This window comes from Panulirus ornatus, chromosome 20 (genome assembly GCF_036320965.1).
Source record: "Panulirus ornatus isolate Po-2019 chromosome 20, ASM3632096v1, whole genome shotgun sequence".
In the NCBI taxonomy this organism is placed as follows: Eukaryota; Metazoa; Arthropoda; class Malacostraca; order Decapoda; family Palinuridae; genus Panulirus; species Panulirus ornatus.
Window position 1 is genome coordinate 2,945,149 of NC_092243.1, and position 12,402 is coordinate 2,957,550.

The 12,402-nt window shown below is 39.7% G+C and overlaps 1 protein-coding gene across 6 annotated transcripts in view; it reads left to right on the top strand.

The window, feature by feature from the left end:
* The window catches only part of LOC139755864 (uncharacterized), a 44,315-nt gene that overhangs the window by 26,925 nt on the left and 4,988 nt on the right, over positions 1 to 12,402 (top strand). For 4 of the 6 annotated variants that reach the window (XM_071674505.1, XM_071674504.1, XM_071674506.1 and 1 more), the window contains 3 exons: positions 6,520 to 6,667; positions 6,824 to 7,274; positions 9,181 to 9,542. In XM_071674505.1, coding sequence (XP_071530606.1) covers positions 6,520 to 6,667; positions 6,824 to 7,274; positions 9,181 to 9,542 — 961 coding nt within the window. Of the gene's footprint in view, positions 1 to 3,134; positions 3,192 to 3,611; positions 3,854 to 6,519; positions 6,668 to 6,823; positions 7,275 to 9,180; positions 9,543 to 12,402 lie in introns of those variants that run through there. The other 2 variants (XM_071674507.1, XM_071674503.1) reach the window with 2 other exon arrangements.

A 12,402-nucleotide genomic window follows, 5' to 3' on the forward strand; every position in this document is an offset into this window, starting at 1 on the left:
CTAGGCGATATAAATGTATAGTCCGAGTCCACAGTACACACGAAGTGAACTCGCCGTTAGCAAGACCAGAATCCAGCCAAAGTTATGGAAGCGTCTTCACAACCTTCCAGAACCGCGCCAACGTACTGAACGTGTCCGTAGTCCCTTTATTCTTTTTTCACGTCGGAGATTCCGGTCACGGAATGAGGTCCACCCCAAGGCTGGGTCGGACCGGGCGCTGTCCTCTGCACTACGGAGGCATAGCGTTGCAAGCTGCAACATGAGATGGCTCAGTTCCCAGCGGCATTACGTGTTGCATCACGTGAGGTCGGGGCACATGTAGTCTAGTGTGATGAAACGTCTGGTCTGTGTATACTGTTGTCTGCAGGTATCAAAGAAACGTTGAACGGTACGGTTTGGAACGGGTCAGGGACCGTTAGCAAGCGGCACGGAGTATCTCACCCGTATTATTCACGTGGATGTCTGTATCCCAACCTGAAGTTTCCTCGCTTGAGCCAGATACACGAATACAAAGTACGCTTTCTATCGTTATATACAGGTGGTAGGAATTGGAACGGTGTAACTTGGCATCTTTTCCTTTGAGAATATCATGATGCAAGACTGCTCGGGAATAATTCGCCTACTCGTGTAAGGGGAGGGATGAATGACTATTTGTTTGCTGAATACACAAGGTATGGAAGGCCACTGTAAAGAAGTCCCAGAATAAGTAAGTGATGATCTTGCACTGTGTACTAAACTTCCACTGGAGAAAGTGTGTTTTGGTTACAGCAGCAGAACAAGACTCGTGCTGAATAAAGGTAAACATGACGACTTCATAAACCTGGTGAAGGGATAGTGCACAGAATGAATGTCAACCACATGACGCTTTAGCACATCACTTAAGGGTATCTGTCACCAGGATTATTTTGGAGCACAGGGGCACCACAGTGAGGAATGAGAACTTATACTAAAGACGTACAAGTTAAAGAAACGAACGCCACCCTGAAGAGGGCACACGAGGAGTGGATAAGGATCAGGGAAGTCTGAGGAAGATGAAATTGCAAAGATGTGCAGGGTGGCCAAAAGGGAGGCGAGAGAAAAGTATTGGGAAGGTTTCGTATGAAAAAAATTTGATTTGACAGCAATACCTTGACACTGTAATAGTAATAATGATAATATTCATGGTAAATGAGATGGACTTGGAATGATATTGCCCATATACTGGGAATGATATATCCAAATGAGACGGAGATTAGGATATAGAAACAAATGGCATTACGAGACTTTCTATCAAACAAGAAAGGTGTAGAATGTGTTGGGTCGAGGATGGATAGGCACACATTAGAACATTATGTATCTAGGTTGTTGTTGTGTGTGTGTGTGTGTGTGTGTGTGTGTGTACGTATAGGAATGATACAATTGACGAAGTGACAACAGATTTTTTTGGATGTTAAACAAAGGATAAGATAAAGCTATATTAATAATCATTTGAATATTAAACAAAGGAAAAGTTATAGCGATATTTGGAGAACACAATGTTTGCTCCACCCATATAATTTGTAAGATAATGTATAGTTAGTTATTTGGCGAGAAATATTGTCAATGTTAGTGTAAGTGTACATTGACTAATGTTGGAAAGGATCACAATTTTGCCCGTGATCAAGATATTCCTGAGTCCACGGGGAAAATGAAACACGAAAAGTTCCCAAGTGCACTTTCGTGTAATAATCACATCATCAGGGGAGACACAAGAGATAAATATAACAGTCATTTAATATACATCGAAGAGACGAAGCTAGGACGCCATTTGGTAAACATGTTTACAAAATGGCTTCTTAACTTCGTCTCTTCGATGTACATCAACTGACTTATATTTCTCTCTTGTGTCTCCCCGATGATGTGATAATTACACGAAAGTGCACTTGGGAACTTTTCGTGTTTCATTTTCCCCGTGGACTCATAGGAATTGACTAATGTATGTATAAAGTAACTAAAATTGGATGAAAAGAATATAAGTGTAAGTGTATTCAGATGAAAAATGTAAACGTTTAGTAGTTAATGAACAGTACCAGATGAGAACAGAGCCATTTTTTTTTTTTTCTTTTTACTTGACTATACCAGATTAGTTCTGTCCTGGAGAGGTGGAAACGATCAATTACCCTCTGATCGATTAAGCAGCTACTCACTTCAAGATTGTAAAGCATGACGGGCTTTTGTGGTCCATGCAAAATTGCGCTAGTCAAATATGACTATAATAAGAGTCATTGTGGATATATGACGTCAGCGGCGAGCGACAAATTTTTATCCCGGCCCAGAGAACGGTAAGATAGAATATGACTAATTTCAAACAGCCATCTTTGTGACAGACTTGTTAACACCGTGCTATTCCATTTGAGCTATTTAGCCTAAAGCCGTTCTATATCAGTCTTTCTTTACGAAATACTATACTAAATAGTAGCATCCGTTTTGTATCTATGAAAACTGACTTGAAACCAAACGTATCAGCAAACCGAACACTTACGAGCCTCCTTGTGGTTTGCGTCGCTTATTACGAATCATGCGGATCCGGTTCGAAGCCTGGACAGAGCAGTTGACTCACAGCCAAGTAACATGCTTATCTTACCCTCCGAACTTACTAATAAATGAATATCTCACGTAGACGATATATATATATATATATATATATATATATATATATATATATATATATATATATATATATATATATATATATATATCGCCATTTCCCGCATTAGCGAGGTAGCGTTAAGAACAGAGGACCGAGTCTAAGACGGGAAAATCCTCACTTGGACGCCTTATCTGTTCCTTCTTTTAGAAAAGTAAAAACTGGAGGGAAGGATTTCCAGACACCCCCCCACCCCCAATTAGTCGCCTTTTACGACATGCAGGGAATACGTGGGAAGTATTCTTTCAACCCTTTCCCCTGGGATATACATATATTAAACACGATTCCGGGATCGCATTGATTCCATCATAGAACTATCCACATCATGTAAGCTATCAAAAAAAAAAAAAAAAATGCGCATGAGCGGAGTAATCTCGAACCACGACGCTGGATGAATAATATTTCCACCACTGTAATGTCATCTTCCTGGTTGGTACCATTCGACATTCGTGACACTTGCCCTTTGGTGACTCTACCACGTTGATGTCAGCACCCTGGCGGCTCTCACTTTGGAACAGCTCTAACCGTAAGGCATAGCAAATTATCAATTCACTTTAGAATGAGCGATTTGTAACACTAAAATGAACAATAATGGTGTTCATGCTCGAGGCACCCTCACACTTTTGTCTCCATATCAGTGTTCACTTTTCTGTAGACTTGTGGTCACGATTAAAGTCATTCCATGGTGATGACGTTTGTATTCAATGTTATCACGGGTTATGTTCCGCTCCCCATGTTGCTCTGGTAGTTTATGAAGATTGGTCGTACTGTCGTTACGGTGTGGTGTAGACAGTTTACTGGCAAGACAATGTCGATTATGGCCTGCCCTACTAATATCAGGCGAAGTTTGCAGAGCGAGACTCAAAACGTGCTCCTTATCATACCACCGTGCCTAAACTAAACGTTGAGTTGAGCTGGTGGGCTCGTGTGGGTGTGCCGTCCTGGTGTCCATGATGCAACTGTGTGACTCATCCATCCCCTGGCTCAGTCACAATATAAAGCGAAGGGTAGCGTTGTGGCGTTTTAGTAACTCGTAGATCCACGTGTTGTGATCATCATGAAGTACAAAGTCTTACTCAGGAAATATCTTAGTGTGGCGATTGATAACAAAGAAGATACAGTCGCTGTGGATTCTGAGAAAGAAAATGTTAATGCAGACATGGAATGGAGAAACACAATTCCTCGTAGGTTGGTAAACTTTCTTTTTCTTGTTGACGGCCCATAATCTTATTCAATTTTTTTGTTATGAAGATATGGTTGACTTGCTCAGCTTCAGTGCTCCTCTAAAATTCATCTACATACAATGTTAAGGAAATATCGACACGTAAAAATCCGTAACTGACTTCTTAACGTTGCCCAGTCTCTTGGAGGGAAGTATTTTAATGTTTTTCAGTGTCAGTTGAGTAGGGAATATCGCACATTTCTAGTTCATGAATGAAATCGCCTGTCTCAAGTGTTGTGAGGAACAAACAAGTCGGGTAATACCCATCTCACAATCACGCTCCCACACCGGGGTCATATAGTTTATGTGAATCCACACGATAAATTAATAACTAGGTCTAGCTCGTTATTACATATAGTGTTATAAGCGAGAGTCACGTGGAATTTCTATCGTTTGTTTTCCTGGAGCATGAACATGATGAAACAAGTTAGGACAGTTTCAAAGAACGTTGTCACTTCCGGAGTTGGCCATATTGGAGGAATAAACACTTTCTTCTGTATCTTTACATCTTTCAGTATTTGAAGGGAGACTACTGGAGATGTAGATTTATTAGACTTTCAGCGATGATTGAAAACCAAAGGAAAAGGTTGAACTAAGTTGCGTGGGGTTTGGACGGCACACATCTATAAATACGACAAACAATGGAATCAGGATATTATTCTGTAACCTAACCTTGCCTTGCACAAAAATGCAATTAGTATATTATTTTGTAACCTTCACCTTGCCTAGCCGAAACTTGATTTCGCTGGACGGAATGAAGACTTCGTTATTATTTTATGATAACATCGAACTTGGCTTCACTTTTACTTACGCCAGGTAAGATATTTTTCACTGTACCACAAACACTAAGTTAAACATCTTTCTTTTACGATGGCGGTTCGTTACGGACAAATGTCTATATCACGGCTGGGCCTTATTTGAAAAATAGACTTGTTATTGAAACGCAAAAAGAAGACAAGAAAAAGAATATACGAATTTTGGAGGAAGTGAAAAACATGTCCTTGAAAATGTGCCTATCATATCTATTAGGGAAGAATGAGAAGGTAAAGAGTTCCAAAGCTTTCAGGAACTCTGTTCCCTCAGGCCACCTTTTGATGGTATCACTTGAGAACCAATTAAGACCAGAAACTGAGAAATGAAAACTACCTTAGAAATACCTTTAAATGATCACTTTTAGATACAGACACACAGATTTTGTCTTAAACTTACCTTAGCCGTTGTAAACAAGCAACTTTATACACCACTAATATCTCATTAGCCAAGCCACACACGAATCGATTCCAAATTTTGTATCTTTAATATGTTCTGAGATCTTTAGAAGAATAAGGACTTCGCGTGAAAACAACTAAGTTGACATTGTCCTTTTAAGCCACAGTTCGCAAAGCATCAACAATGATGAAAGGCATGCACTCGTTTTATCTAGGTCATTTCCTCTACTTCATGTCAATTTGTTATAGTGATTTGCATTTTCAGTGCTTCTTAGAATGTTTGTATGACACTCGTATGAACTGCGTATGGATTAGTTTTCTGGCTAATTACAAATTACACAAGAGATGTCTCCGTTTACACTTGGATGTATATTCTAGAAATTATCTGCATTCGAGTTTGATAATTTTTATCACTGAAAAATGTATTTCAGAATATATATATATATATATATATATATATATATATATATATATATATATATATATATATATATATATGCACTATAAATGTTACGATTAAAAAAGAACTGGCGTAGCGCATGTAGTTCCGTGCGTTTTGTCACCATTAGGTAAAAAAAGAAAAAAAAGAAAGCAACGCATCGGGGATATCCTCCCCTGTCAGAACCTTACCTATGCCACCATGACACGCCCGTCATCAACCTGTTTTACGTCATACTCTATAGTGTTCCCGAGGATTAACCCTTCCGTTCAACGTCTCGGCACCAGAGTCCGATCACCTTTCAAGGATGACCTTTTAAGTTTCGAATTATGTGCCGTAACGTTATGTGGAAGGTTAAGTCATCCCACGGGAAAAGCAGACATCATGACGTAAAACTGATTGGTTACTGAGGCTTGTCGTGCTGGTGTTGGCTTTGCTGATCCTGACGGCTGTTCCCAGAGCTGCAGACACTCCCTGATGCCCCGAGTATAGAAATTTCTCTCCATAGTGTTCTGTTAACTCCCATCCCTATCGAATTGCTTTTTTTTTTTAGTATATTAACATACTTAAAATATATACAATATGTATTCCTTCTTAATTCATGCCATATACATTCGCATTTAAAAGTGTTTAGCTTTTATTTATTATGTTTGTCACTGGAGTTAACTAACTTTCATATGCTGCTAGTGCCCATGCAATAACCAATGTGCTGCGTTATGTTATTAACACGTATGTCATGTTAAAACATGTTTGATGAAGCAAATTGCCCTTTTTTTTGTCATTTCTCCCATTCATAGAAACTTCATATTTCAATAATTGGTTTGAAAGGTATTTACATTGAATTATAGGAATTTCTCTTTATGAAATCTTGTATGAATATTTAGAAGGATAGTGTAAACAATGGCATATGCCATCCCTCCTCAGTAGTTGGTCTTAGAGTGTTAATTTTTACAGTACCTTAACTCCTTTTTTTTTTTTTTTTTAGAAACATGAAGGAAGCTAGCTGGCGAGCAGCTTGCGATAGATGGGTAAGCAAGTCCTTGTTGGATCGCAAAGGGGCTAGTACACCCATATACCAGCTCTACAATTCCTACATTGAGAACAATCCGGACAGTTATATGGATATTGGACAAGTTAGTCGCAAGTTTTATGTAATGAAGCTCTTGATTATATTTTGATTATTATATTTTAAATATTATTAGAATTGTAAATTGCCTCTGTACTCCTTTGTACTACCTGTTGATGAAGTAGTATATATATAAAGTTTCTGACAGCTTTTTATTTTACAGTTTGGTAAGGTACTGCGATCATGGTTCCCGCATAGGAAGCGCCGCCGTGGTAAGCAAGGTGCCCAGATCTATGTGTATCAAGACGTTGCTCTCAAACCCAGGATAAACCCAAAACCAAGACATAAAAAAGTCCTCCCACAATATCCACCATCCACTCCCTTAAGAACTTGCAGTAAAGTTGGTCATGCTAAAAGTTTCAGTCTTTTGAATCCCAGTCAGCATGGCCCTCTATCATCTGTACCCTCAATGATGGTGGGAAATCAGAAAGTTGGGCCCATCTTAGTGTCCATTCCTGAAGGGGCCTGTACAGCTTCTTCAACCACAGATGGATTGAAAGATAGATCTGAGAGTATGGTTTCTTCGCTAACATTTGAACCTAAAAGAAAATATGAAGACGAGAGCAGTAATGAGTTACTTATAACTCATAAGAAAAAAAAAATCTCATATGAAGGTAAAGATCAGTCATCATGTCAACCTAAAGGTATTACAGATTCTTGCATGAAGTTAAAGTAAGCAACAGTAAAAGTAAAATGTGCAGTTATAAATTTAATGTTTTATGAGTACAAAAGTACTCTTCATATTAGGGATATATTTCATAATGATGCAAAAAAATGACAGCAAAAAAAGAGCAGCATATAAACATGTGGTCAGCAGTTAAGATGAACAGTATATTGCATAGCTTTATCAGTATTTTGAGCTAGAACATTTTTTTTTTATAATAAAAACAGGTGTGACATTTCTTATGCACTGCTTTCACATCATCTTCACTTTTAACTTAGCCATTTGCCATGACTCTTTATCATTCTGCTTACCACCTATGTTAAAAACCCAACATCAACCACTGTGTCATGTAGCATATTCAACAATCCTTCAAAATACTCCATCTTTTTTCTCGTATTATTTGCCTACTACCTCTTCCCTTTCTGCCCACACAGATGCTTTCATTTGTTCTCTTGTTCTTTTTATGCTATTTGCCTCCTTCCAAATACTCCCCCTAAAAAAAACTAATGTTCCCTCATTCCATCTCTCACTTGCCCCCTTTTTGACTCCTATATCTTCCTTTTGTGCACCTCACACTCACTCAAACTCCTTTTTTGGAGATACTATCCTTCGATACATCCTCTTTTCCCATCCTCTAATAATTTACCCCCCTCATCCCATGACTAACTACCCTTCTCTTTTGTCCACATCCCACCTTCTGCTTAACCCATACTGCATCTTGACATTTTAGCACCTCTTCCCAAAATACCTCCCACTCCCACTTTTCACCCAGTCTCTTTTCCAAGCTTGCTCCTTTTCTCTACCTATTTTCTCTTTTTTTCCAAAAGTCAACAAAAACAGGATCTGAAGAAAATGGAATGTTTCAGGTACCTGAGTAGGGATGTGGCAGCAAAAGGAACCACCAAGTTGATGGGGATCATTGGGTGGAAGAGGGGATTAACGTCCTGGATATATTAAGGGACAGGTAGAAGATTTTGCCTCTATGAAAATTATTAGGTATATCTGTGAGCACAGTAATCCTGACTGTGTGAGTTTTGGGCTTTGAATGCAAAAGAAAGAAGAGGGTGGATGTATTGAAAATGAAATGCTTCGTGACATTAGGTAGAGTGAGATATGTTTATTGTATATGGAATAACATTGAGGTGTGGTGTCATAGCTCAAGAAATCTGAGAAAGAGGCCCAACTAGTGTGCTAAAAAAGTTTGGGCATATTTGGAGAGTGAGCAAAGACTGACTAAGGAAATCTTTGTTAGATGTGCTAAAAGTAAGGGGTAGTGGGAGACCATGGAGTTCGATGGATGGGGTGAAGGAGGCTTTGGGGTATCAGGAGCAGAACATTCATGAGGGCAAGAGGCATGTATTGGATGATATGATTTAGATCAGTTGGTGTGATGTGTTATCAAAGGCCTGAACTAGGGCTTATGAAGTGGTCAGTATAGGTCATGGATTCGTCTAAGAGTTGTGGAGATGTGTGGCTGGCCCCTGGTTTCCGTGCACTTGTGATGCCATCCCTTTAAGATAGAAAAGGCCATTGAATATAGAAATTCTAATTCATAGCTGAAAAGTATACCCCTAGATATACGTATTGCTTGAGATCCCTCCTCAGAAGCAAATAGATGAACCACTTCATATCTCAAAATATCCCATTTCAGATGACTGACAGTTTTTGTCTTCCCCATCACCCAAAACATTACCTTTAAGAGTCAGGCCTACAAACAGCTTTGGAGCACTGATTAATTTCCTTATTCTTTTTCTCTTACTTTTGTCCTTTCCCCAAGACAGCCTTTGATTGAAGCGTGTGCAATGTCAATCACTCTAAAATGAAGAAATTTAGTAACATTGCATCTTATCTTTCAGATGATTCTGCATTACTTATGAAAGATGAAATAAAAGATGAAATTGAGTTTGAAGAAGAGAGCTGTCTACAACTAGACCATCTCCTTTTGGAAAAGCCACCTTCTCAACCATTACCTTCAAATGAAAAACAAAAGGAAAGTGGCACTGTACCCACACCCCCTCTTGAACCTGTAACAAGAAAACGTCGAAAGCCGAGGCGTAGCAAACATCCTCCTCAAACAAGTTGCAAGGAAATGATGGCCTTAGCACGTCAGTGGGTGGATGCCAATCTGATAGACAGGAAAGGAGCTACTACTGCTGCTAGTGTCTTCTTTGAAGCTTATGTTCATGATAACCCAGATAAACATCTACCTCAGAATAGCGTAAGTATTGACAGCAGTACACAAACTGACTGTATCCAAACAGATCTCCCACCCTAAACAAACACAGCACTGAATAAACTTGCAGTACACACCAAAATGACCCAACAAGCACTACACCGTTGCCCTCCCAACTCAATCTCGAACACCATTAAAAAAGATATACATCCATCTTAAGCCACACTCCTCAGACATATTAATTACACTTTTTTGTATATGCTCTGCCTCCACCTCTCCCTAAAAATTACAGACACCATTTTAATATAACTCAAAACACTTCATGCCCAGGTTGCATCTACTACAGTTATGACTCTGATCACATGCTAATCACATCAGGAAGTGATACTGTGTATGTGTGCTTCCCACAAGCACACATACACAGTATCACTTCCTGATCGCTACATGAGTCCCACAGAAGGTACATAGGCAGAAAATTAAGGTATATGTATGTATATTATATTATGAATTATATATAAGCTTACAACCCCTTGAATGGTGTTTGCAGTTTTGATGTTGTGCTACTATCAGAAGTAGTGCAATAATGGAGCCTCTTGGGGAGAGTTCTTCAAGGAATGTACTTCCTCTTGTCATCTGACGATGATATAGCCTGACTGAAGATGACTGTAAACTCAGTCTGATCACAAACAGATGGAATCCAATATAGTTTAGGTTCACTACATATGACAGCTAGAGAATGAATGTGTGTGAATGCAGCCTTTCTGACTGTTCTTTTTGCTACCTTGCTAAAGCAGGAAAGAGTGATCAAGCATGAAAAAGAAAAGAAAAAGAAGGAAAAAAAAATATATATATATTATATATATATATATGTGTGTGTGTGTGTGTGTGTGTGTGTGGCGAGGTGGCGATGGGAATGAATACAGGCAGACAGTGTGAATTGTGTGCATGGGTATATATGTATGTGTCTGTGTGTGTATATATATGTGTACATTGAGATGTATAGGTATGTATATTTGCATGCGTGGACGTGTATGTATATACATGTGTATGGGGGTGGGTTGGGCCATTTCTTTCGTCTGTTTCCTTGCGCTACCTCACAAACGCGGGAGACAGCGACAAAGCAAAATAAATAAATAAATATAATATATATACATATGTTTGCTTTGAGGAATGTATGTGAGAAATACTTAGAAAAGCAAATGGATCTGTATGTAGCATTTATGGATCTGGAGAAGGCATATGATAGAGTTGATAGAGATGCTCTGTGGAAGGTATTAAGAATATATGTTGTGGGAGGCAAGTTGTTAGAAGCAGTGAAAAGTTTTTATCGAGGATGTAAGGCATGTGTACGTGTAGGAAGAGAGGAAAGTGATTGGTTCTCAGTGAATGTAGGTTTGCGGCAGGGGTGTGTGATGTCTCCATGGTTGTTTAATTTGTTTATGGATGGGGTTGTTAGGGAGGTGAATGCAAGAGTTTTGGAAAGAGGAGCAAGTATGAAGTCTGTTGGGGATGAGAGAGCTTGGGAAGTGAGTCAGTTGTTGTTCGCTGATGATACAGCGCTGGTGGCTGATTCATGTGAGAAACTGCAGAAGCTGGTGACTGAGTTTGGTAAAGTGTGTGAAAGAAGAAAGTTAAGAGTAAATGTGAATAAGAGCAAGGTAATTAGGTACAGTAGGGTTGAGGGTCAAGTCAATTGGGAGGTAAGTTTGAATGGAGAAAAACTGGAGGAAGTAAAGTGTTTTAGATATCTGGGAGTGGATCTGGCAGCGGATGGAACCATGGAAGCGGAAGTAGATCATAGGGTGGGGGCGAAAATCCTGGGAGCCTTGAAGAATGTGTGGAAGTCGAGACCATTATCTCGAAAGGCAAAAATGGGTATGTTTGAAGGAATAGTGGTTCCAACAATGTTGTATGGTTGCGAGGCGTGGGCTATGGATAGAGTTGTGCGCAGGAGGATGGATGTGCTGGAAATGAGATGTTTGAGGACAATGTGTGGTGTGAAGTGATTTGATCGAGTAAGTAACGTAAGGGTAAGAGAGATGTGTGGAAATAAAAAGAGCATGGTTGAGAGAGCAGAAGAGGGTGTTTTGAAATGGTTTGGGCACATGGAGAGAATGAGTGAGGAAAGATTGACCAAGAGGATATATGTGTCGGAGGTGGAGGGAACGAGGAGAAGTGGGAGACCAAATTGGAGGTGGAAAGATGTAGTGAAAAAGATTTTGTGTGATCGGGGCCTGAACATGCAGGAGGGTGAAAGGAGGGCAAGGAATAGAGTGAATTGGATCGATGTGGTATACCGGGGTTGACGTGCTGTCAGTGGATTGAATCAAGGCATGTGAAGCATCTGGGGTAAACCATGGAAAGCTGTGTAGGTATGTATATTTGCGTGTGTGGACGTATGTATATACATGTGTATGGGGGTGGGTTGGGCCATTTCTTTCGTCTGTTTCCTTGCGCTACCTCTCAAACACGTGAGACAGCGGCAAAAAAAAAAAAAATATATATAAATGTGAATAAGAGCAAGGTTATTAGGTACAGTAGGGTTGAGGGTCAAGTCAATTGGGAGGTAAGTTTAAATGGAGAAAAACTGGAGGAAGTAAAGTGTTTTAGATATCTGGGAGTGGATCTGGCAGTGGATGGAACCATGGAAGCGAAAGTGAGTCACAGGGTGGAGGAGGAGCCGATGGTTCTGGGATCGTTGAAGAATGTGTGGAAGGCAAGAACCTTATGTTGGAAAGCAAAAATGGGTATATTTGAAGGAACAGTGGTTCCATCAATGTTATATGGTTGCAAGGTGTGGGCTGTAGATAGGGTTGTGCAGAGGAGGGTGGATGTGTTGGAAATGAGATGTTTGAGGACAATATGTGGTGTGAGGTGGTTTGATCGAGTAAGTAATGAAAGGGTA